A 27,123-nucleotide genomic window follows, 5' to 3' on the forward strand; every position below is an offset into this window, starting at 1 on the left:
GCCTGTCTTCAGTTCAATCAGGAAAGCAACAGACGGAACAGAGACCATTCACCTCGGCGACTCTCTGCTGCCACCTGAAGCAGGGAGGAGCCTCAGATCAAGTAAATATGTACGTATTATGCGTTTTGCTGGCCCGTCCATCCACCCCGACCTCGTCCGTGCACTAACTCTGTCAGTCCGGAACGTCGTCACGTCGCCGTCGCCCGTTGTTTATGTGGCGCCGGTCCCCCGGAGGCCTTCGTTCGGGTGCTGATCCAGCCGGCGCTGTCCTTCCGGCCGTATTTCTTCCTCCCCCCTCCCCCCCCCCTCCTCTGCAGTGAGGGCTGAGGAACCGTCTGGGATGTAAATCCGCCTCACACCGGCAATATTTCACCAAGCAGAGGGAAAACAAAAAAACAAAAAAACAAATACAAGTTTAATTAATCTGTGCCAAAACATGCGCGACACAAAGAATGACGACAAATAAATCTGCACCTAAACGGACGTCGTCTGCGTAAATTTGCTCTTTAATGATCCCAGTCCCACCTGGGACACGGCGACGGGATACCCCCGCCGTTTTTTGACGACTCAGCAGATTTCCCCCCTCCGACGTCCTCGGCATATTTGACCGAAATAATCACGTCTCTGCCCCGCGGCCGATCCGCGCAAACTGCATGAAAAATGCATAAAAACAACACAACTTATCTCCTGAATATTTCAGGGCGTCTGGATGCTGCATATGCGTGCTCTGGTCACGTGTCTGGGAGGCAGAGGAGGAAGACGCCGGTTAATGGGGGGAGGAAGAGGGGGCCGTGTGTCAGGTGGATGAATGTCAGCGGGAGCGTCGTCGTCCCGGAACGCCACGTGGAAATCATGTGACGCCCCCCCCCCCCCCCCCCCCCCCCCCCCCACTGCAATGAGATTACAGACCTGCAGGCAAATACATACATATACACAAGTTGCGCGTGGCATGATACTCTGAACTCCCAAAGTTCTCGAAGTGTTTGATTTGCCGAACAGTTTTCGACAAGCATTGTGGTGTGATGTTTCAGATTGCACTCAAGATTTATTGTTCACTCATATTTTGTGTGTTTTGAGTTGAAGCAACTTTACAATATTGATGTAATCAGTTTCAAAGAAATTTTTAAGTACTTGAGCTTGCTGTTTTGAGTTTGAATTACTTTTTTTTTCATTATACGGAAGTTTGCATATAATTTAACGAAATTTACATTAATTTTTATTAGCAATGGTCACTGAAAAAACATTATGATTACTCAAACTGAGTAAGTTTCACTTAAAATAGCGAAGCAGCTTTTACCTGAAAAAAAAGCGGTTTTCTTTTACTTAAAAGATTGAGTTACTATCACAATTTTTTTAATGTAATCACTTTCAACTATTTTTTTTTTTTGGTTCAGTTAACTTATTGGGTTTTACAGTGTATAGCACTGTGTGAGACGGTGTCAAAATGTTACCATTTCTCTAAATCTACACGGGGTTGGCGAATAAGATGCATCATGAACAACAAAACAAGACTTGTTTATCATTCATGTTGCACAAACTGTTAAAATATCATGATTTTCCATCTAAAACAAAATGCTTTAGATACAAAACTGAGGCTCTGCTTGTGAAGGGTCACAGGTACTTCTTACATTTTTAACTTTTGTGGTCATGTCTAATAGTTTTTAAAAGGAATTTCTGGCTTTAGAAATGTTATATATCTAAACTGTTTTAGCCTCTTAAGTTGTTTTTGCAGTTTTAACTGTGAAAACTGTTTTTTTCCCAATTTATTCCCATGTTTTGTCTTTCTTTTTTTGTCCGTTTATAGTTTTTAATCATTTTTTTGTATTTTTTTTATTAACTATTGTATCCGTTTTTAGCAGTTCCAGCTCCTCTGGCTGTTTTACTGATACCAACAACTTTTATTCCTTATTTTTTTCCTTTTATTTTACTTTAAGCTTCATCTTTACTTCTCCATTTGTTTTTTTTCTGCAAATAAAGCAAGCTACACCAGCAGTTTTACTCATTTCAGTATTTGTTCCGTTTATTGAAGGAGTTTTTTTTAACCAACTTATCAATTTTCACCAGATTTCTTCTCTTCTGGCTGTTTTACCTGCTTTCCATTTGTTAAAAATCAGTGTGAGATACATGTTAAGATGAGAAGAAACATGTTTATTTGCCTTTTGCCTTTAAACGTGTTTTGTTTTCTTCCTGTCTTGTTGTTTTTCTTTGATTTGAATGCAGTTTTATGTGTCTTTGCGTTGCCACATGTGGCTCTGGAACCTCAGTTTGGCCTGTCACATCATGAAAACTGACATTTTTACAGCCGATCGTCCTGAACAGGACAGCAATTAGGAGACGTCTCCACTATTTAAACATCCACATCCTATTCCCGGCTCCTGCCTGCGCGCACATGATGTTTACTCCACGGCTTCTCCTCTCAGACTAGCCTTTCAGACCTTCTTCCAAATCTAATATACCCATCCATAAATAGCTCACCTATCGAGCCCATATTTGGAATGAAAGACGTGGCGCCTGGGCCAATCCCCGCGCGCCGGGTCCGCGTAAAACCCCGCCCCCTCCTTGCTCCACGCTCCGCCGCGCCTCTAATAACCCCCCCCACAACCAACACGGGGGGGGGGGGGGAGGCTTGATTGACAAACCAAATCACGCCTCCTCGTTTAGCCGAGCTCCTCCCCTCTTTTGGCTCCCTATCGCTGTCTATTTTGGCAACACGGATACGCATGGAGCCTCCATCACTCCCAGTCGCTTTTTACGCACCGAGCCCGGTAGTGCGCGCCGGCGCGGGGAGCCCGATCGCCACGTTTCCAGCCGCCTTCAGCGAGCCATTAATCTTTCCTCCTAAGGACTAATATGAAAGGAGTGGATGTAGTGGTCTGAGAGAGCCAGGAGAGAAGGCGTAATTTCTTGTGGATCGTGCGTATTTTTTTTTTTCTTTTTTTTTTTTTTTTTTTTTTTACTCCTCCATCACCGCGCGCCAGCATGGATGTCTTGGCGGACCACAGTATCTTTCAGGAACTTCAGCTCGTCCACGACACCGGCTACTTCTCCGCCATGCCTTCCCTGGAGGAGAACTGGCAGCAGGTACGCGTCAACTTTTCATTTCCAGCCGCATCCCTCCTCACCACCCCCCCCCCCCCCCACCACCCCCCCACCACCCCCCCACCACCCCTCCCCTCTTTTCTCGTATCGATCACGCTTTTTTTGGTGCGTTATCTTGTGCGTGGCCACATGCCGGCAACTTTTCCCGGCGTGGATCTCACAGGAAGACATAAAAGAGGGGTTGTTTTTTTTTTTTTTTTCTTTTTTAAACAAATCCATTATGTGTGAGATATTTCTCAAAGATGGGCAAAGTGGGATAAGACGCGAGCGCGCGGGCGGCCGCGTAATAAAGCTGTCAAACGCAATTCGGAGAGATGAAGACTCGGAACACTATAACGGGGAATGAATTGCTCGTGAATAATACATCCGCATCCTCTCCCCCCCCCCCTCGTATTACTGAGTTGTGAAGCCTCCCCGCGTGGGGAGAAAGTCCCGATTCTTATCCATTATAGATTTTTTTCCCCGAACATGTCTGGCGGTGTACCGTCATTTAGCGCACGAGTGGGGATGGAAAATGTTCAAGAAAAAGAGAAGGAAAAAAAAATGAGTGGGCGAGTGGATAAATGTCACCTGCTTTCCACATTTTACCCTCCTTCATCCAAGTTGTGGTTCGGATCACAGAAGCGCGATCCCACAAAAGTGTTAAATCTGTATTTTTTTTTTTGCGCTTTTTACGCACAAAACACTGTTTAAATCTCCACTTTAAAGTAGATTACTTTCATCTCACATGCACGGGACATCCTTGTTCTCCATCAGCTGAATCAGCCCACCTGCATTGCTGCTGCTGCTGCTTTCTGCTGCACTTGTCTAGAAAAGGAAAAGAAAAAAAAAAATCATTGGAAATTTGATGCCGGTATTGTTCGTGAAGCAGGAGCTCCAGTTGTCTCCCCCATATGTAAGAGTGGGAGGAGAGAGAGAGAGAGAGAGAGAGACAGAGAGAGAGAGAGAAAGCAGTGCGTGACCGCCGATCCATTCGTCGTGGCCAAGCAGCCTAATTGGCATCCTACTGTTCACCACCGACGCATCTTTTCATAACAAGTCTCCAACTCCCTGCTTTGGCTGTCAGTGGATTTTTTTTTTCTTTTCTCTTTTTAAATGGGCCTACGTGTGCCATATGCAGTGCGTGTCTCTCTCCTGTTTCTCATCGCACGGCTGCATATAAAAATCAATAATGCCTGTGCGTGTGTGTGTGTGTGTGTGTGTGTGTGTGTGTGTGTGTGTGCGTAAAAGACTGGGAAAGCTCTTTTATGTGGAGTCTATTAGTGGCCGTGAACACTGTTTAGAAAATGCAAAAAACAAAACAAAACAACTTTCACTTGGTTCCAGGAGTGGGTGTAGTGGAGTTTTTCAAAAACGGTTCCCAAGGTGGAACTTTTTGAAAATGCTTGGGCTCCGTCTCCATGGAAACGCAACCACTGCAGTCGCTTCAGCACAACTCGTCGTGGTTTAAAAGTGTTAAAACCACAAATTGTGAATTCATTTGACAGAAGTTAAATGCCCTGATCATGCCGATGAATCAAACGCTGATCTGGGAGTTGTGAGGTTTTTGTGAAAACGATGCGTTTTTTTAACATAAAAACGTGGAAAAACGCCACTTGCAGACGGACATCCTGCTGCGGCCGCATCAAACCTCCTAATTATTCCGCGCCACCTTTTATCCACCCCTGCTCCCGAAAGTGTTGATTTAATTGAACTGCTCGGACCGTTTTGGACCGCTGGAGTGCCCGCCTCGTTCTGGATAAGAAGATCACACAGGATTACGACCCTCCCCCCCCCCCCCCCCCCCCCACCACCTCCCTCACAGTGCCGAGATGTTTCTGGCATGAAGATGCCAGCGAGCCCTGGTGAATACAGGAATTATGAGTCGCGTCTCGCCTTAAAAGCTTTTGTTCCGAGACGTTTATTTATTTATTTATTTTTTTTGAGCGGTCCCCTCTGTATTCCCAGGCACAATTTAGAATCTGATGCTTTTATAGGAGGGGAGGAGAGTCTGATGGCGAGATAGGAGGCCGTTGTCGTCGGCCCCCCCCCCTAAATGGGTCCCTGAGATGCGATGGCAGGAGTGATGACTGTGTCCCCTGTTGGTGTCTGTGAGGCATGATTCAGCCGGTTATAGGGGGATGGGGAGGGGAAAAAAAAACAGGAGTAAAGTGTTTTTGGAGGTCTGCAAATGGCACATCTGAGGCTGCTGTTTGTTCCATTATTGGAGCCTTAATAGTGCCAGAACTGAACTGTGCTGTCTGGCTTCCAAATCCCAGTACAGTCGGCCTGTTCAGAGCTGGATCCGGAACAAGCGGAGCCGCTCAGAACTTCCCCCCGTCATCCGCCGAGGCCTCGCGGCGCCGCCGGATACACGTGTTGTTTTCGCAGAACATCACACCGAGAGGGACGGGTTTTGTTGTCTTGGCCGCGGCTCCCGGAGCTTGTTAGGCTCCTTTTGCGAGCTGGCGCCGAGTGAAATCCACCGCAAAGCATGTCTCAGATGTTTAGCCGCCGTTTACACGACGGCGTTTTGAAAACGACGTCGTTAGCGTGCCGGGCCTCCATGTTGACGCTGCTGGTTGTTTCTGCAATGAAACCACAAACACACACACACACACACACACACACACTCGTGTACACATACACTGTACATATTAGCAATGGCAGAAAGAGACGGCGTTGAGGCATTTTCGAAAAGTTGCGTTTTACCCTGTTTCCGTGGAGATGTAGATAGTCGGAATCGAAGAGTTGCACTTTGGAGTTGTATTTTCATTATAGTTGCTGTTTTTAAAAGTGGCTTTTTCCCCTCCGTTTCCATAGCAATAGAGTCAGAGAATTTTCAAAAAGTTGCGTTTCTCCTCATTTCCTTGGAGACGGGGTTGGAGTGTTTTCCGAAAAGCTGTGTTTTCTGCCGTCCTTTCCAAGAAGGAGTGTTTTCAAAGACTTGCCTTCTGCAACGGCAAAGAGTTCCATTTCCCCCGGTTTCCACAGAGACGGAGTCGGGGCATTTTCGAAAAGTTGTGTTTCCCCTTGTTGCCATGGAGACAGCGTCGGAGTATTTTCAAATAGCGGCGCTTTCCGCAATTTCCACCCGAACAGAGACGGGTCGGAGTGTTTTCTAAGATTTGGCACTTTCAAAGAATTACATTTTCCCCGGTTCCTACAGGGATGGAGCCGGAGCGTTTTCAAAAAGTTGCATTTTCCATCAGACAGTCGAAAGTACCGCCCGAAACGCTACGGAAGTCTTCCGTTTTCGCTCGAATGTTGCCAGATGCTGAAACATCTGGGCCCGGCTGTGACGACGCGCCGTCACCCTTGGCGCTTGACCCCGACGTGTAACCGGACGCCACCGACCTCGGGACACACTGTCCGTGCCCTCCAGCGCGTCCGTCCTCCCTGCAGACCGATGCTACCCCAGCGGAACGCCTGTCCGCTGCAGCCCCGGCGCGTTACGGGGCTCCGATACGTGGACTGATTTGCACGTGGCGCTTCTAAATGCGGCATCAGGAGCGCTCGGCTTCACGCGCCACGTGCTCAGACACGGCTCGACAGCATTTCTCAGCGGCGGCGGCGGCGGCGAAGGCGGCAGCCCTGTCTACCGGTGGGGGTCGAGGAAGTTGCCGAGCACGCACATTCTCTCCCCCGCCACTGCGGGGTTTTTTACATTTCACAGTCCGGTGGACTCGAACCCGCCGCTTCCTCCTCACGGGAGAGAGTCACGGATGCAGATAGATGGCGGGGTGTGTGTGTGTGTGTGTGTGTGTGTGTGTGTGTGGGGGGGGGGGGTTCTGACGGAGGTCGGGGTCAGAGGAACACGGAGTAAGACGGAGTCGTAGCCTCTGCAGTGGAGCTGCGGCTATCCATATGCATCTATAACCAGGCCCGTGTGTGTGTGTGTGTGTGTGTGTGTGTGTGTGTGTGTGTGTGTGTGTGTGTGTGCATGCCAGTGCGTCGGTGTCTCGGTATGTTATGTAATCCTCTGTAGGCCACAGCTGCTTTCTCACACACACACATGCTGGGGGAGCGCAGCCAACTGCCCCCCCACCCCTCCCCCCCACTCCCCCCCCCCCCCCTCCCCCCCCCCAAGCCATCTCCTCTTCCTCCTTTCTGTCTTTCTCCCACTTTCCTCTTATAGAATTAGCACAGTATGGATTTTTGATCTCCGCAGAGCGGTTGTGTAAGCTCGGGATTCGTGCGATACACACACACTAACACACACACTTTTCAAACACAATGGCTGCCAGGTAGCGAGTCAGAACTCAGCGGTTTATGCAACGGTTTCCAGTGAGAACGGACGACGTTTTGAGAACGCTAAACTCAAACCGCACGGCCTCGCGGAGGAGGACGACGCCGACAGCGACGGCCGATCTTCCTCGCGACCTTTTTTTTTTTTTTTTTTTTTTTCCCGGCGTTCTATTTGACGTAATTTTATGCAAATTAAAATTAAATCAATCCTGTAAACGGGCACAGTTCAACATTCTAGCCAGGCAGGCGGCGGAAGGACAAACTGGGACTTAATCTTATTTGTCTCAACAGAGCTCGTGGCGGTAGTTTTTTGTTTTTTTTTTTGTATTCCAGGCATGATTAAAAATGTCACATCAAGATGTGGAATTCCTGAAATCGAGTCTCCGGTAGAAACAGACTGTTAATTGTCTCCCAAGAAAAGTCGCCTCATGACGCTGGGATGCGCGCGATCGATTCCCTCGCCTCCGACCCGACACAGCGGTCAGAGGATCGCGAAGACGGCCGCCGCGTCGGATTGGTTCGACACGGCGTCGGGCCGGGGGGGCCGTGAAAGAACGCCTCTGTGAGCCCATCTCTGCAGGACTCCTAAAAAGTGTTATTGCTCGACGCATCGATTCAGAGAAATAAAAGAAAAAAAATAGACTTTCTCTTCTGTTTATTGGCAGGAGACTCATAACTCCGTGTTCAAAGAGCTGCGAGTTCATCTTCGCATAATTAGTATCAACAGATAAATGAGCTGGAACAGCAGAAAAAAAAAAAAAAAAAAAAAATCTCAGTTTGGCTCCAAAAGAAGACGGCGCTCGCTGTTTTCCAGGAATTCCAGCCCGGATTTTTATTATTTGAACGTGATTTACAGGGAGAGACGTGTTTAGGTTCTGCGTGTACGTTGCGTAATGAGATGTGCGAGCGACCCCCTGACCCAGTAACATCCATCCCCGCCGCGGGAGTCGAACCCGGCCGCCTCCGCCTCATCACTCAAGGCGAGCCGGGGGCCGAGCGCCGACAGGCGATAGGTGCCGGCTACCGCTTTCCATCAACGCTTTATGGGCCGCTGATGAAAAGGCGGGGAAGCTGCTGATGAAAAGAGAGGACGGCTGAGGAAGTATTCATTTGTCTGACGCCGGTGACTGGCCCATCAGAAGGAGAGGGAAAAAAAAAAAAAAAGAAAAAGCAAGCAGCAGTGGAGGGAGGAGGAGGAGGAGGAGGAGGAGGGAGAGTGGTGAACAAGCACATCTTTATGTATGGCTTCCGTCTGCGAAACGCTCTGCCACCCCAGGTTTGATTAACAGTGAGAAGAGGAGCCAGTCATTTTTTTCGCCTCTCGCCGGCACACATGGCTTGGCAATGACTTTCACATCATTTGAGGCGAAATCGGGAAGCCGTTACAGCACCTTACAGTGATCCGACATGCTCCGTTGCCGCCATCCGGCTTGGCAACCAACCGCGGGGTGGAGGGGGGTGGGGGGGGGAAGAGAAAAAGGAAGAGATGGAAGAGGAGCCTCAGACACACGTTTCATGCTTTGGAATCACCGCCGACTTATTCCCGCTCCATCTTTGTCTCGCAGCGCTCGCTTTTCTGACGGTGTCACAGCCGCCTCGTTCGGTTCGCCCTCCTCTGACTCTCATTTAAAGTCAATGTCTTCACAAAAAGTTGAACTCGGGAGAGTTACGCTGGCAAAATGTGTCACAAAACTGAGGAAAGGCTTCTTTTTTTTTCTTTTTTTTTACAATAAAAGTACGTATCAGAAAGTAGTCTTCCTGTTTAGTGCATTTATGCTAAACTGAGTTCAGCGGAGAGGAAACATCTTCTAAATTTGTCACAAAACTAAGTAAAAGCCTTTTAAAACTGCCGCAGAGACATATGTTCTCCATGTTGAATGCATTTTTTTCTAAATGATTGCTTGTTCTGACTGTCAGGAATCCATTCCTCAGAAACTCAACATGACTTTCAAACTCTGGATGCAGTTAGCATCATGTTAGCTTAGCGTGAAGACACCAAGCAGGGAGCGGTGATTCGGGTAGCTGCATCCATGGGTGGAAAATCTATCGATGGGGCGGTTGTGGCTTGGCTGGTAGAGTGGTCGTCTTTCAATTTAAAGGTTGTAGTTTTCATTCCTGCAAGTGTCCTTGAGCAAGACACTGACACCCTACACTGCTGGATAGAAAGCGCCACGTATGGAAGCTACATCCAGTCGTTAAAGAACTTCCCTCTGGGATCAATAAAGTATTTCTATTCTATTATATTCTAGATCCTCGAATCCTTTAAGTTCTACAATGATCTGTGTGCTGTATTTACTTCCCGTGACTCGTTCTAAATGGCGGTTCGATATAGTCATAAATGACTGTATAAAACACCTCTTTGCCGCGGACGGGCTCTTCTTATCTTCTCGCCCTGGACCGTAATTTGTTTGCTCGTCGACTCTGCTCACACACTCGGAAACCCATCGGCTTTAATAATGACTGCACGTCCGCACAATGTCCAGGCATTTGATAGCAATTATTGGCTGCCACACGCCAAGTGTTACATCCCATCCGCCCTCCTACCTGTTGCTAGGCAGCCTTGGCAAGCGGGAAGATCTGCTTTGGCCTATTTGTTTGTCTAGCTGTCAGTCTGGGGGGGGGGGGTGATAATCCCACCCCGAGGGACTCCAAGCCATCCAGGAACCAGAGATCTAGCCATGTGGAGGACCATCTCTCTCTCTCTCTCTAGAAAAATTGAAACTGGGGGAAGGAGATGGAAAGGGGGGGGCGGAGAGACAAGGGCAATTTGCCCTGAGTAAACACGGCTGCTTGTTGTTGTCATCCGAAGCCAGTCATCAATCACGTCCCCCGGCTCTTGATGGTGACAGCCGCAAGGACATGGCGCTCTTTGAGACCAGTTGGACGGTTCATAAAGCGAGACAGTCATTGGTGAAGATCACAGCTGAGGGGGGGGGGGGGGCTTGACGACTTTTTCCGGCGCGCGGATGCTTCCGTCGGAGTGTTTTAGGAGGATGTTACTCCAGCTTTTCAAGGTGCCCAGTAAAGATGTCCGCCTTGAGTCGACACACACACACACACACACACACACACACACCCCAGTTCGATGTGTGCGCTCCAGAGTTGGTCTGTACGAGCACGCCTGCAGCGAACTTTGCATGTCGGCCCTCGAGATTTGACTTTTGTGGTTCCAAACATGCAAATCCGGCTTGCGAGTGTTTCCACCTGCTGTGTGTGTGTGACCTTTTCCACGTTTACGTCATCTTCAGCTTCTCCGAGAAATCAGTCAGTGGTGTCGCAATCAAAGGCAGGCACTTCACGTTATGTTTAGGGGGATTAATAAAGAAAAACATTTTCAGGAAAGGTCAAGGAAAGACCTTAACCCTAAAGAACCCCGAACCCTAACTTTACTCTACCCTCAACCATCCAACCATAACCCTATGGCAGACACCCCTGTCCCTTATATGACTCCTATTATTTGAGCTTTTTCCAGACAATCTACTTCCCCATTTGACTAACATTTCATGTTTCTCAAAGGTTACAGAGCATTTTTTCTTGGCAGCTCAAAAACCAAAAGTTGAGGAATCAGATGGGTGATCAGAAATAGATTTGAAAAAAAAAACCTGTTTCCCCATTGTCAATAGCCGATGCTAAATTCCAAAGAAGATTAAACTGCGTTCCAGATTACCCTAAAGACACTGATATCACAAGCCAACTGTGTACGTCATGCAGTTCGACTCGTTCCAAGCCCCTGCAGGGTTGAGTTGTCTGAAAACGATACGTCTTGTATCCTCAAAAGCAGACAGATTCAGTTGGAATCGGGATTAGCTCGTGTGTCAAAGCCTGAAAGCGCAGTTTTTTCCCCACTATGAAAAATATTATTTTAACACAAGGCACTTGAGGGGAGAGGGGAGGGTGAAAAAAAAATAGCAGTGTAAAGTGTCAAAGCAGACAGACAGAGGAGGTGAGGAGATTTTGCACCCTGCTTAACTCTTTGAACGGCCTGGGAAGTGCCCTTCTGTGATTTAATGAGACCTGCGGGAAGAGCCATTCATCAGCGTGACAGCACACCTCTATTTCCCATTGTTCCGTCCTGGTATGTGAGGAGAGCGCTGTGTGTTTTAGCCTTAATGATGGGCTGGCAACCCTTTGATTAGATGAATCTCCTGGTGCTAATTAAGATTTAGACTGCCAAAAGACATCTGTGTTTATGCCTTCCTCCCTCTCTCTTTCTCTTTAAGTACTGGCATGTGAGAGTGTGTGTGTGCGCGTGTGTGTGTGTGTGTGATACTTTAGCAGAAAGTGGGAGTTTGTTTGACCTAAGCGTTCGACATTGGGAGAAGAAAAATGGTTTAATTTTGTCAGGATGTGGAAAATTGTTTGTGTTTTCTACCTGGAAGACAACGGAAAAAAAAAAAAGGTCGTCCGCACTTTAAATCTCTTTAAATCTTCCCCTCAAAATAAGTTTATTGCCTCATCAAACAAGTAGGAAATCCCCAGATGCTGTTTTCTGTTGTCTGTTGCTGAGAAGAAGCGATAAATCAAGAGGTTTGTATTTTTTTTTGCGGTTAAATCGGTGTTGTTCTTCATCCTGGCAAGTGCTCGTCTTCGAGGTAACGTTCTATGCAGACGACAGTTGTTTTGATTTATAGATTGATCTATTGCCTTCTTCCGTCTTCTACGCTTTGTGCAGCTTATGAGTCAGTTCGCCCTCGTTTGCGCAGGGAAAACATGCAAATGCAGCAACAGAAAGGCCGCCACATCCGACCCGGACCGGTGGGATATTTTTTTTTTTTTTGCTGTGAGTCTTTCAAATCCCATCATTCCATGCTGACTTAGTGAAAACAGACTCTCCATCTGGGAATCTTCAACTCAAATATCAGCAAATTCCAGTGTTCAAAAAAAAAAAAAAAAAAAAAAAAAGGGAAAACTTGAGTAACCCCCCGCTGCCGATGTTTTTCCCCGTCTTTTAACTAAACTGATGGTGTCACATTAATGTTTCACTACCCAATTCCCCCTTTGCGCATATCCGGGGAAGAGAATTTGATAACTTATGCTAACAAGAAGGAAGGCATCCCCACCCTCTGCCCGACCCCCGCGCCGCCTCCCGCTTTTTCCCCCTCCGACTAGACGCCGCATCCTCGCGCCTTCCCGGTTTTACCGCCGTGTGTTATTCCGTCTATTTGCCCCAGATATTATTTCATTGTAAAACGACGCCAATTAGTAAAGCCAGTCGCCGGTGGCTGTGGTCTGGCTCCTTCTCCGTTCCGGCGGGGAAAGTTATTTGGGTCGGCAGCTATTTTCAGCCCGCGATGTTGCCAGGAATACTTCAGGGAGCAGCCACTGTTTTATAAGAGAGCACATCAATAATTTTCATTGGTGTGTGTGTGTAGAAGAAAGAGAGAGAGAGAGAACGAGGGACAGAGTTTATTGAGTTTATGTGTGTGCGTGTGAGTTTTCTCTTGAATATTCAGCGGAGCAGGTGGTGCACATAAACAGTGGCGCCGACGTTGCCCGCGTTTCGCCGCAACCGCCCCGACCTCCCATTAATTTAACGCGCATTAATTTGCCAGCCTTTAACTTTTAACCCCCGAATCTTAACACGGCTCTTATTCGGGGGGGGCTTTAGCCTTTCGCCCTCGCATGTACGCGCCGCGAACCCCGAAGGCCGAAGTCAATGAGTTCCCGACACTCGGCTGAGCGGCCGTGCGGCGTCGGGATGAAATTGGGGTTAAAAAGTCCTGGCGCTTCCAGCTCGGAAAGCCGAAACGCTCGGCGGCGGAGGGGGTGAGCGGGTTCAGTCTGCCGCTCCGCAATCCGCCCATCCTCAAAACGACTGGCGTGCGCGCTCTCTCCCTCCCTCGCCTCGCTCGCCGCTATCTCTTGGAGGAGAGCCCACGGCGGTAGTGGTGGCGGTGGCGGCGGCGGTGGAACGTCTTTCAATATTTTAAGCGGCTTGGGCTAATCTTTGTCGCTCAGGTTTGTTTTGAAAGCGTCTCCGTGGGAATAAAGACGGAACGACAGCGCCCCACCTCCTTGTTTGCACACTTTCGGGTGCACGGGATCCTCGCGCTCTTGCGTAACCGTGCAGACCCCCCCCCCCCACACCCCACTCCCAACAAACACGCTCCCTCAACACGTCTGCGACCCTGAGCCAATCCACCTCGTGCCACTGACCTGCTTTCGGCGCCTGTTTTCCCCCGCTTGACGTCTTCAACACCCCCCCCCCCCCCCCCCCCCCCCCCCCCCCCCCCCCCCGCCACCCTCTTTTTTTTTGTTTCCCCCTTCTTAGCTAACCCTGAGATTCAGTGTTGTAATGACTGACAAAGCCAATGACAGACACGCTGTTACTCAACACTCGCGAAACGCCGGGTAAACAGAGACGGGGGGGCGAAAGAGAAAAGAAGGTGGCCTTTCATTCAGCTGCTGAGATGCATGTAAGAATGAACCATTTTGGCTCTTATCAGTGTGGGCACGGCGCCACAGTTGCACTTCACGGTTTGTGGACGTGATCGGGGTACCGAGCGGCGGCCCTCTTTTTTTTTTTTTTTTTTTTTTTTTGACTGGCACTGTATGAGGAGGAAGCAGAGTTTTTCCGCTTGGCTGTTCCCTTTATCTCTCCCCTCTCTCTCTCTCTCTCTCTCTCTTTCTCCCCTCTATTATTTTCGGCCCTCCTCCCTCCTCTTTTCGCTTGCTCGCCGCTCTTTTGTTTCTCCGTGCCTTTTTTCAGCCAAGGCCCCCCATTCTCTTGCCCCATCATTGTGTGCGGTAATGAAGATTAGCCAGCCCCGCCGCACACAATGGGGTCCCCACATCCGGCGCGCCGACTCCCCAAATCCTGCCGCAAGCTGCTAACCCCGGTGGAAAAACCAGTGTTGTCGCCGCCGACCTCCTCCATCCCCGAAAACCCCCCTTTTTTTTTTTTTTTCCCCTCTCCCGGCGCAGGCACGACCAACGTGCACCCTGCACTCCGCCGTGTTAAAAGCAAATGGCTGAAATGCTTCCTGATTAGATTAGGATGGTTTTGACAGCTGAGAGGGAGCGCTTGGCGACTCATACGCCGATAAACAGCAGCTCACCCAAATCCAGTTAAAGAGAGACAGAGTTCCCCTCCCCAGCGAGTGCAACACGGCTCCATTCGCCGGGATTATACCCCACCACCGCCGCCGCCGCCACCCTCATCCTCCACGCCCTGCTATTCTCCTTCCCTCCTCTTTCCCTCCGCCGGCCGCCGTCCTCAGTCTCGAGATGCGACTTCTCTTCATCCCATTTCACCCTCACCTCTCTTATCCTCGACTTAATACCAGAACAAAGACGTTCTCCACACTTTGTCACGAGCTATTTAGATGGCACGGCAGAGGTCTTTATGCGCGGTGCACTTGTTGTATCCCCAGCCTGAGACGTCCTAATAGCGTCTCAAGGTCGGCAGGTCTTCGCACCAGTTCAATCTGTTTACCCGCCGGGCTACTTTTCGGGCATTTAGACGATACGTTCGCCGTTCTGTCTGTGCGGTAAGATGGATTATCCGAATGTGACAGCGGTTGTTTATTGTCGAAGACAAACACCTTGACAAATGTGTGCACCGGGAGCACAGACAGTCATATGTCAACTTGCTGTATAAAATTGCTTAAAGCAAAAATGGGCATATTTTGGCAAGAGCTGTATATTTAGTGCTGTGTCAAAACAGTTGATGGAGCTCGGATCTTTCCCGAACGTTGTAGGAATGCTAACAAGAGCTACGATTGGCATAAATAATCCAAACCAAACGATTTTCCTTTTTTTTAACCTGTGGATTTAATGAATTTGGGAACAACAGTTGGCTATAAATGCTCCAAGGTTGTTCAATCTGCAAGATAAACCAAATCCCCCAGTGCAACGAACCAGAAATAGACCTCTTTGGTCCAGACGTTGCTCTGACGGTTATTTTCTGCCACGTATCTGCTGGTAGGCGGTCGCTGTAGCTCACGGAGTGAGACGGCGGTCGTGAAACTTATGACTCCGTCAGGAGATTAACCGGAGCTGTCTGTGGTCGCACGACCGTGACAACAGCTTTACATGAACCCCTCCTACTGTCAGACTCAAGATCACGGATTTGAAACCGCAGCCTGTCCACCTTTCGTCTCAGACAGATAAAAACTGCTCGGTGTGTGACCTGCAGAAGAAAGTGCTTGGATTTCTGTTTCCTCCAAGACTGTAAAATGAACTGATCGTCCTCATGAACTGTCTCAAGATGGGCCAGTCTTTTGTTGCATTTGGGGATCATGTTTTCGATCCCAAGCCAACGTGAAGCGGTTTCCCTTGAATCGGTCTCGGCAGCCACTTGGTGAACCTGAAATCGGCCGCATCACCGATTCGTCGGTGTATTTCCCCGTCCGTGTTGCACTCAAGTTGCTACGCAGCGAGAGACGGCGGGGAGCGTCCCGTGAGTCAGGCCGACGTGGACGCACGCCTCTCTGTTGTTGTCTGCTCGGGGGAAGGCGTCGGGAGATGTCGTTCCGCTCCATTAGGCGGAGGTCACGAGGTTTTCGCTCCATCGTTGTGGTTTTTCCTGCTTGATGAAAGGGGCTTCGAAGATCACACACAAACACACGTGTGGCGTTTACAACCAAAAGAAACCTCCTGTAACTCAGGGGCCGAGTGGGGAAATGTGCCGCACACAACCGGCGCCATAAAAAAGAGAGCAACTGTTGAAAGGAGGCGTTCGGAATCCCAACAAGCAAGAGACAGAACGCGGTTCTTGATTACTGTTTTCAAGGCCCTGTTGGGTCTATTAGTGCAGCCATCCAAACAGAAATTGACTGCGTATAAAGGAGGTGTCAGATTTACAACTGAATGTGCATTATTCCCAACTACCCCCCCCCCCCCCCCCCCCCCCCCCCCAAAACTCCGTCAGCAAATTGTGATTTAACAACTGGCAGCGTCTGTTATCAGCTTGAAGCCCGCGCTGCGTGTAAAAAGCGCCCGGAGGTGCTGCGTCGCCAGGCTTTGACGGAGGCAGCTGACGGCGGGCTCTGATTATTACCGTGAAGCTAATGTTGTCTGATAAGGCCGCGTGTGTAATTAAGCCGTTTCCGTAGCGCGTTATCTGCGGCTAGGTGAGGCCCGGCTGCCAGGAGAGATGGAGCCGTTAGTCAATGAGGACTGGTGGAGGAGGAAGGGGGGGGGGGGGTTTACCGGTGTCTGTGGCGTTTCTGCAGGATCATTTTTCTTGGCTTCTGCACGCCGCGCCGCGCCGTCATCCGTCACCCTTCCCCCGTCTCTATAAACTTTCCCCCAAATGTAATTCTTTGCGTGGTTTTGTACCGAGGCCTGTTTCTTCATCTCTCGCCTGTCTCGGCAGATAAATTAGCTCCTCTCGCCCCCCTGTGGCTCTTTGTCTTGGTGGTTTCTGCTCCGGGATCCCTCCTGGACAAAAACGACCCCCCCCTACCGAGAGCAACGCGGCGACGCGAGGGGCACGCAACCATTCAGATCAGTGTCGAGGAAAATGAGGCGTTATCTCCCCGCTCGCCTCTCCTCGCCTTCTGGGCCCCGGAGGCGGGTTTCTCGCTCTGCTGGGATCTGCCCCATGATGCCACGCTGCTCTCCATCCGGGGGAGCATGGGAAGGAGCACAAGAAAAAAAAAAAAAAAAGAAACCCTGAAGGGGAGCTTACAGAGGAGCCTTTTTAGATCGTGTGTGTGTGTGTGTGTGTTGGTAATGGTGGGGGGTGCTGTGTAAGTATTGCTCAGAGATGCTATAGATTACCGTCTCTGTCAGCTGCGACGGCCACCGCTGATGAGCTCCTGCACGGTATCATTTCGTATCGATTAGATGCTGCGATGCAAACACACGCGCACGCACACACTCATACACACACGCGCGCGAATACACAAAGGCTGTTGGCGAGATGGCCGCCGCCTGAGGCTACTGGTCATTTAGCTGTCACCTCAAAGTGATGGCTGGGCCCCGGCTCACCGGATCAATGGGAGACACAGACCCCTAAAACACACCGCGGCGGGATAAAACACACACGTCTGCGCCGACGCGCTCGAAAATCAACACCGTGGCCGCCGCTTATACGTAAAACAGTGTTTTCGAGTCGGAAAAGTTGCATCGCGCCGTCGTCGTGTAAACGGACGGCTAAAACGCAGTGAAAGTTTTGGCCGCGTAAACAGCCTGAATCAAACTTTCCCTCCAAATACAGCGGCGAAATCAAAAGAAACAAAGGATAATGCAATTTCCCCCCCCCCCCACTGCATGAGAGATCTTCACATTGATGCGAGGGGGGCGACGCGATCGGCGCCTACCTGTGGGGCGAAGCTGTGATTAATTTTTTTTCAGAGGGATTTTAATCAGACTAGATATCACAGGAGGTGTTGCAGTCGCGCCCCGTGAAGGGAAAAAAAAAAAAACCGAGGCCGCCTCGCTCTCTGTGACCAATGACATTGTGTGATTTGAATAAAAGCGTGGCGACTGGCAAATAAACACACGCACACTGTCTGTCAGCGGAACGCGAAAAACAACAGAAGAAAAGAAGCAATTTCTGCGGCGGTTGCCTACGCTAATTCATCCATGACATGAATGTTACTCGCTTTTAAAATGAGTAATCAAACTCCCGCTACATGAGAGAACCGACCAGACAAATAAACCGGCTCGTCACGACGGCGACAAAAGGGGTTTCGGGTTTTTTTTGTTTTGTTTTTTTTTTTTTGTCTTCGGATTTGTGACAGTTGGTACAAGAGCCGTCGTGTCGCCCTGAAAGACATCCAATTTCAAAGTTTTCACTCTAAATGGTGATTAGATAGGATGTTCCGAGAAGAGAATGCAAAGAGTGGGAGGTCATTTAAGTTGATATTAAACAACACGAATATACCGACGGGCAGCGTTCAACTTCAAACACCATCAGTTCACCGATTCTATAAGCGAATGCATGGGAACACTATTTAAGATATGTGATTTTGGTCTTGTTTACTTGTTTTCAAGTGAAATTGTAGCATATTGGGGTCTGTTTACACGGCAACAGTGATCGGAGCCGCTGGAAAGGGAACTTTCTGAAAACGATGCCACCCTGTGTAGAAATGGGATTAAATCTAACTTTTTAATAATGATGTAATTCTCTGTTAAAGGTGCTGTAGGCAGGATTCTGCATCTCCGCCATCTTGCTTAGGGTTACCTAAGCAAGATGGCGATTTGACCCATCTAAGATGGCCATTTGAAACCCAGCACAGCCAATCCTGTCCTGTTTTCTCTGACATCACGCCCTTACGCAAGATAAGCCCCTCCCACAAGAACGTGCGACGAACGCCCCTCGACCAATCACAGTTAGAGCCTCAGTTGCTCTTCTGATTGGTCAAAGATACCTGGAGCTGTCAAGATTCCTTTTCAGCTCAGAACAGAGACAGATGGAAACGCTGCGCCCTCGCGGTAGTGCAGTTATGCTACACTCCTAAAGGATTATCAATGGATACTCTAACATTTAATCCAAAGAAGACACAGAAAAATTAGCATTGATTAGCAAAATCCTGCCGACAGCACCTTTAAAAGAGGGGAGGAATTAACTTTTTGAAAATTGGTAGAAAATTCTCAGTCTGTCACGGTGTAGGAGTGGGGTAAAATGGAACTTTCTCAAAGTGCTCCGACTCTGTCTCCATGGAAACCGGGGAAGTTGCAAGTTTTTGGAAAACCTTCCGACTCAGCGCAACTTTTTGAAGGCACTCTGACTCTGTGTCAGTCAAAATTTGAGAAATATAACATGTGAGAAACCCTTTGATACTTGTTTCCGTATAAACGGTAGCGATGCTAGCACATGCTAGCCACAACTGTAGGAAATAGTTCTTCTAGACATGGTCTTTAACGTTTTCTTCTATATTGTCATGACTTCCTGTCCGTATTTTCCTAGTTTTACAGTTATCAGTCACCCGAATAGCAATGCGACTTGGCTGGCCGTCGACATGAATGTCCTTCTTCTCCCGTCGTTCATATTTGGCGTGTGTGGTTTCATCCCAAAAACAAGCAACGGCGCCAACTCCTGGCCTGGCATGCTGAATGCATAGTTTTTTATAGTTTCTCTCATTTCCTTGAAAACAGACGTGATTTTCAAACGGAACCTTAATTATCCCTTTTTTAGCCGAAAGCTGTTGATGTTCGCAACGATCCATCGGAGAGCAGAGAGCCGACTGGGGAAATCTCAGGAGGTTAAGAGCTTTAAATATTAGTAAAACTCAGATTCTGTCCCGCATGCTGGAGTATTTAAATTATTATATGTCCAATAATAAAAACGTAATACTGAGGAACTCAAGCGATATATAATCCAGAATCAGCAGTCGGGGGTAAAAAAGAAATAATGCTGTGGGGAATTATGGGTCATTTCTAAAAAGATGTGACAGACGCCTCCCCGAGTCACAATAGCGCTGCAGGTTAAAGCCCCGGCCTTTTCAACCCTGGCGGCGTCAGCGCGGAGTATTATTCACAGCACCTTGTCTCCATCATGGCATCTGTAAAAACTAAACACGATCATCCTAAAATTAATGAGCCGTATCCACCCCATTACATTTATCTGCTTAGTGGCGTTTTGGGCCTTCCTTTAGGGCATTATGCATGCTCTTCTGTTCATATTTATAACCCGGGCTTTTTATTAGCGGCGTGGCGGGGCGCTAACAGTTGGGAGGCTGCGCGCACTTTGATGGTGATGGCAGGCGGCTCGGCGCAGGCCAAATGTGAAGGGAGGTGATGGGAGGAGAGGATCAGCTGCCAGGCCGCCGGGGGTGGGGAGGGGGTGGAGGACGAGGAAGAGGAGGAGGAGGAGGAGCTAGTGCAGAAGTCGAGGAGTGAGTGAATCGGGTCTGGTTCTCAGCTTTGGGAGGAGCTCGTCTCGTGATCAGTGAATATTTGTCACACCTGGTGTATTTTAAGCCTCGAGAAAACAAAGTGCGTGCTGCAAAACTCCTTGCAAGTCCCTTTTTTTTTTTTTTTTTCTGGAGCACCACATAAAGTTTTCAAGATTTTATTATTAAAATGTTTTTGGTTTTTTTTTCTCATTGATTCTTCCACAAATAGGATGCATGTTTATTTATGAGCGGGCGCTCATCCAGGAAACGTAAAGGTCTATTTCCCCCGCCCGCTCTCGGTGCTGAGCACTGCTGAACTGTGCAGTTATTTTAATAAGCTGAAAAAATGAAAAAAAAAAAAAAAAAAAAACCAACAGAAAAGCAGAGTCGCATTTCAACCCGCATTGCATTTTATTCCTCGTTCAGCTATTAATTGCTTTGTCTTGGAGGAACGACTCGGATGGATCCGATTTGGCTTGACGGCTGACTGTGACGGAAGCGTGTGCTGCATAATACTGCAACAGTTACCAATATGGCTGGAAAGTAATGTGATCTCTGCAAGAAATCCAGAACAGACTTGGCTTACCTCACATCGGTCGAGAGCAAAAATCCTCTTGGCTGTTCTTTTCTCTGCCTATGAAAAATCCAAATTTTGACTTGCTGGTTATTAGTTTATTTTGGCATTTTACAGCATTCTATGGGAAAACCTGCTGTGTTGATCATTTACTTTTACACCAAATGAACCATCAACTCAACTGCAAGAGCAATGATTGGATACTCTTTTGGGGTCCGTCCGTATTGGTTCACCCCTACTACACCTGTGTCAATAATTGGTTATTAGAACTCTGGCAAATTCTTACTACAATGTCTACAGGTTTGTTTTGATGGTTTTCGGCATCGTCATCAGCGTATTTTGTTGGGCTGAGATCCAGTCCGATCCAATCCACTATTATTTATGTAGCACATTTACACAGTGAAAACCTCACCAAAGTGCTGTACACACAAGATATAATTAAATTATAAATCAAACAGATAAGCCTAGGAAGATAAATAAAAGACAAAGTAAAACAAATAAAAGACACAGAGGACCACAGAACTGATGCAAGGTTAAAAGCCAGAGAGTGAAAATGTGTCTGAAGACGGGACTTAAACACCGCCGTGGGTGCTGGACGGGCCAAAGCGTCGGGGTTGCTTGTCGTAAATGTTCACAGGTTGGTAACCTTGAGATCCCAGTTCCAGGAATGTAATCTTCAGTCGTTCGGTAAATTCTGTGACAGTTTTTGCAAGCCAACCAAGAACTGACCAAACGATGAAGGTTTAATGTCAAAACCAAATGATTACCCAAATGATCAGTCCCTCTGTTGCCAGTTTCATTCCAGAAATGGGTTTGTTAAGTCTGGTGTCCAACCGCCAACCTGCAGGGCCAGTGGATTCACACTGTTTGACCTTTCTGGCTTGGGTGACCCTTCCGGACACGCTACCCCACCATCATTTTGGTTTTTTGAATCCTTCAGCTGAGCACTTCCTGTTTGGCGACCGATTCGACGGACTGTCCCCAGTCACCCCGTCACCAGAGCTGCTCCCTCCCGCTCGGAGGAGGCGGTGTTGCCGCTGGAACGGCCGTCGGATTGTCTCGGCTTATCTTGGCTCTCGTGAAGGAATCATCCCGGAAGCCTTTTAGGAAATGGACCCTGGATTTGCGCGGAGCCAATTGATGTTGGCTCCGCCGATCGGCGTCCGTCCAAATGCAGTCGAGGCGGCCGGGAGCGTTCCCCTTTATCTTGGCTATGGTACGAGGCTTTTTGGCTCCCGGTTCCTTTGCTTACGCGCACGCACACACACCTGCGAGCGCGCGCGATTTTTGCACACTGACTCCGGGCCTGCTAAGACGTGTTTATGCGTGTGCGTAGGTGTTCGCACAAACACGCATACAAGAGCTGCATAATTACACACGGGGCTGCATAATTATGCCCGCGGACACGTGCACTTGCAAAAACTATCCACGCACACTCATGCATGTGCAAAGTGGCATAATTACATACAGTATGCACATCCACACCACACACACACACACGCACACACACACAGGAACTGCTGATTAACTGCATGACCTTCTCTGCAACAATGTTAATGTCACCACCTGGGGAAGGAGGGGGGAGAAAGTGTGGAAAGAAGGGTGGTGGGGGGGGGGGGGGCTCCTTGATGGAGTGATTGGAGGAAAAGAAGAGGACGACAGGCAGATAGAAAGAGCTTGTCGTACCTGCCGCCCCCTCACCTGGCGCCTCTTTCATCCTTCTTCACCTTGTCAAACGGTCTTCCATTCGGCGCGCTCGTGCACACTCGCGCCGCCTCATGCTGTTTCTTAGACGACGTCCCGGCACATCACCACGGGTCGCAACCTAACATTTAGCGTGCGTGAACCCTCGCTCGTGTGTGTGTGTGTGTGTGTGTGTGTGTGTGTGAGGCCTCTGGCTTGCCCGCTGACAGGATCCTGTTACGCCAAATGTCACACTTCCAAAAAGGATTCGCCCCCCACCGAGAAAATGAAGTCAAGACCTTCCTTCACTCTCTCTCTCTCTCTCTCTCTCTCTCTCTCTCTCTCTCTCTCTCTCTCTCTCTCTCTCTCTCTCTCCCCTACCTCCTTCACCTTGTCCCTCCATCACTCTCCCACTCCGCCACCTCCTCCCACTTCGTCTTCATCTCCCACTCTGGCCCCGCTCTCACTTATCCGTTTCTATCCTCTTTTCCGCTCTCTTGAACTATCGCTACTTACACACACACACACACACACACACACACACTCTCACCTTGGTTTGCAGTCCTCAGCGTTTTGTTGAATAAAGCCCCCTTTAACTGGGTGGGTTTTTTTAGTGGATAATTAGTCCTCACCTTGGGAGAGAAGGAGGCGACAATGAGAAAAGGAGCAAGAAAAAAAAAAAAAACGGGTGATTTTGGGCGGCTGATTGGACAGAAGGAGAGACAAAATGGCGTGGGAGGCCCTGAGAGGAGTTAAAAGATATTCCCCCATCATGTCTTCAGCAGTCTTTGACGACAAATTGGACGCTATTACGGTGACTCTCAGCTATAAGACCGTCAGGTCCCAGGAGAATGTTTGTTGTTGTCCATCTAATCGCACACATGCAGAAGAAATATTTGTGATGGCTTTTGTGCACATGCAGCATTTCCACCTCCAACAGCGTTTAATAAAAGTTCCACCTTGGGAGCCGTTCTCCTAAAACTTGACTCCGAGCATCGTTGTCGTGCAAACAGACGTGAAAATCTTTGCCCTGTAAATGGGCCCCTCACCCACAATTCACTGGCTGCCGCCATCAGGGAAACAGTAAAGACCTCTCAAATCGTGCATGAAAGAACTTATTTCTTTCAAAAAAAAAAGAAAAAAAAAATGCATGTAAGCGTGCAGTCGGGGAGGAGACACGGTGCATTATCCTCACTCCTCGCTGTAGATGTGGTCTTGAGAGGCTTTTTAATTTGAAGTCAGCATGCAAATACTCCAAATCCTTTTTTGTTCCTGGAAGAAAAATGACTTGGAGGAGAAATCATACTCCCTTAGCAACAGACACCCCACCCCCCCACTTCAAAACAGAAAAGAAGTGTGAATTTATTTTTAGAAGGTGCAAACAAGGAAAGAGGGGGGGGGGGGGGGGGGGGGGGTTGTAAGATTGTAAATGTCTCTGATGTGTTCAGTCTGTACAACCTTATTCCTGATAATGGAACCAGCTACTCTGTCTGTCAGTGCCTATTTACACACAAATGAAGTGGCGAGTAGCGCGCGCCCAGCGGAGCTGCTAGCCTCCATCTCAGCTGTCAGAATGGGTTAGTGGCTACAAGGGAAACACAACGATCCCTGGGATCAAACTGGCGCCGTCCATTCAAACATAATAGCTTCATCCTTGGACATGGAGCGTCTCTCTCTCTTTCTCTCTCTCTCTCCCCCCGCTACCTCTCTCCTCTTAGAACCTTGCCAGCTTGCTGTAAAGTAATAGACTTCTCAGGATGCCAGTTCGCGCAAATCGGGGATGCAGCCTTTTATTTGTCCTCCACGGGGAGAGGTGTTTGGAGTAATAGGGATGAAGCGGACCATAACTACAGCTGAATAAATCTTCCTATCTTGGCTCAGTGGAAGCCAGTGCACACATGGCTTGTCAGAGCTCTATAAAATGCTGTTTGATATGAGTTCTGTACGTTTTAGGACTCCTCCCGCTGCCGTCCGCTCTGCCTCGCTTTCCCTCCGCGCTACAGCGGTTGTAATCAATCAGTGTTTAATCAGCCGTCTTGCTGGAGTTGCCAGGTAATTCTGGCTGTCTTGGTGGCTATCTGTGCGTGAGTGTGTGTGTGTGTGTGAGACAGCTGGCAGGGCTGCCGAGTTTCCTGCCTGGGTGAGTGGATGGCACCATGCAGATTTCTCTCCACAGCGTGTAAAGGCGTATCGGATGATCTGATGGCTGTTGAAATTGTCGAGTGGGATTTGAGAGATGGGACGGGAATCTCTAGTGCAGATGTCCAAATGTGTGAAGTTGACCGAATTGAATTTAAATTGAGTGTTTTCTCTTCTGTCTCTCTTGCAGACCTGCTTAGAACTGGAACGCTATCTGCAGACGGAGCCCAAGCGTTTGTCGGAGCTCTTCGACCAAGACTTAGATGGCCTGTTAACTCCGGCCTACCTGAAGGAGGACGGAGAGGAGGAGCTATCGGACTCTCTCCTCCCCAGCTTGCCCAGCCACCCCGAACCCCCGAGTCCTCCTCCCATGATCCTTTGCTCCTCGCGGAAGAATTTCCCCTCCACTGGTGCAGTGAGAAGAGACCTCAAATCCAAAGGACAGGGCCTGGAAAACTTAGAAGGGATGGAGGGGGTCCATCAGGCTCAGCTGAGCGCCGTCACCTCGCTGACGCCGCCGTCGTCGCCCGAACTGGGGCGACACCTCGTGAAGCCCAACCAGACGCTGACGGCTTCGGCCGACGGGACGCTCACCTTGAAGCTGGTAGCCAAGAAGGTGGGGCTTAGCGCCGCACGGCTGGTGGCGGGGCACACGCTCCCTGTCAGGATGAAGGACGAAGAAGAGGGGGCTGCGTGCCTGATCGGGGTCGGAGAGCTACCGGAGAACAAGAAGAGGATCCACCGTTGTCAGTTTAATGGCTGCCGGAAGGTGTACACCAAGAGCTCCCACCTGAAGGCCCATCAGAGGACACACACAGGTAGGATAGAAGGATTGCTTTTGGATCTCGGTAATTGTAAATCAATTGAACCAGGGTTGGAGAAGGCTCATCATATCAATGTCACTGGTCCGGTGAGACTTTCAACAAGGCAGCTCTCAAGACACCCTTACTTGCTTGAGGTACCTCATGAATGCACCTACAAGTAATGAAACCGATTGACACTCATTGCTGTTGACAGGCCAAAATGGCTTAATCCTGAAGCTAAATGACCATTGCGTGCCGAGCAAGACATTGCCAGTGTGTCAGTGTCACCTGTCAACACCAGAAGAGCAGAATCAAAAGACTGTTGTGTCTTATCATCTTCAAACAAGCCCTGTTTTATCTCCTGTGGTCCAGTCTCCATCAGTGAGGGCGTCTAGAAGTTGCCCAGTCAGATGTGTGACAGATCAAAAACAATCCAGAATGAAGCTTTAGCAGGTGACTAGAAATAAACGGTGCGACCATTTTTCAACAAGTGAGATAATAATTCAGTATTCGCCCATCCTCCCGGCATCCAGCTGTCTGGAATTCCTTGATTACCGTCTTGGAACATAAACAAAATGCGCATGAAGCAATAAGTGTTGAAAGAAACGGCGCACGGGATGTGTGCCATGTGGAAATATCACAACGCTCAATTAAAATGTGATGATTTGGGAAAATCGGCTTTTCTTCTCCCAGTTTAAGTACCCAACCGGGGCAGGTCTTTCTTGTCAAGGTTCTTCTCAAGAAATAAAGAGAAGTGGGGGAGGGGTTCAGAAGCTATAACTCTCCCGCTCCTCCATCTCAATCCCAAACCACTCAGACCTCTGTCAGGGAGCTGTCCTCCGTCTGAGTAACTGCACAGTGATGGATGGATTGACCTGGATAGGGCGCCATTTCCCCGGTTTATTTCAGGCCCTCCCGTCCTCTACGAGTTCTATAAGTCTAGGTCAGTGTTTCTCAATCTGAGGTAGGAGACTGTCTGGGCTTTGCAAGGGAGCAGTAATGGGGCCATTTTTAAGACCCGTGAATTCTTTTTCCAGGAGTTACGATGTCTTATATTCTCAAGTTTAGGGTTTGTTGTGACGGAAAGGACAAAACTGATTGGCATTGTCTTGCCTTGAGTAATCTTGCTGTTTCTGATAAGAATGAGCTTAAAATTCAAGTGAAGGTGATTGGGATGGATTTCCCTCATGCCAATTCCCACTCTCCCGACAAGGGAGGTATTGAATATGGACACCTGATCGGTCGCTACATCGCAGCTGCTTCTTCCTTTGTTTTAACCGGATGGATGGTTGTAAAGACTGTCCGTCTTGCCAAACGAAGTTACACTGACGTGAATTAGGTTACTCTTTCGTTTCTGGAGCTGAGGTGTTAAACATACAGTCCACAGGACAAAATCGACCCAACAGGAGGGTCCAATTCAATTGTCTTCAAAGGCTGCAGAGAGAGAACTATGGCTTTTATAATAGTTGCTGTTGTTCCTCAAACTTCACTTTATTTATGTTTTATAATTAAATGTAGGCCTTTTGTGCCTCTTTGCACAAAAACAAAGTCAGAGTTACCATTATTAACCCTGATCTCGATCCAACCTCTGTTTGACTGTCAAATCCATCACCTTTTACCAGCTCAGATTCACTTCAATTTTTAGGGAGTGTGAATTTAAAAAAAAAATGTGCTTGTCAGCTTCTGCCTGTTAAGGATAATGAAAACATGCCGGATGTGTGATCACACCCTCCGAGGTGCGTCGGCATCAGGCTGACTTGAGCAAAGGGCACAGACATGCCTTCATTGATTTCCCCAGTGTGGCACGTCT

At 48.7% G+C, this 27,123-nt stretch overlaps 1 protein-coding gene across 1 annotated transcript in view; it reads left to right on the forward strand.

Moving 5' to 3' along the window:
• Window positions 1-2,962: 2,962 nt before the first annotated feature.
• LOC115383969 (Krueppel-like factor 7) overlaps window positions 2,963-27,123 on the forward strand; it is a 33,397-nt gene continuing 9,236 nt past the window's right edge. Inside the window, exons 1-2 of the mRNA XM_030086204.1 lie at window positions 2,963-3,081; window positions 24,701-25,328. Coding sequence (XP_029942064.1) covers window positions 2,980-3,081; window positions 24,701-25,328 — 730 coding nt within the window. The 5' untranslated portion in view covers window positions 2,963-2,979. The remainder of the gene's footprint in view (window positions 3,082-24,700; window positions 25,329-27,123) is intronic.

Source organism: Salarias fasciatus, assembly GCF_902148845.1.
Source record: "Salarias fasciatus chromosome 23 unlocalized genomic scaffold, fSalaFa1.1 super_scaffold_20, whole genome shotgun sequence".
Lineage (NCBI taxonomy): Eukaryota > Metazoa > Chordata > Actinopteri > Blenniiformes > Blenniidae > Salarias > Salarias fasciatus.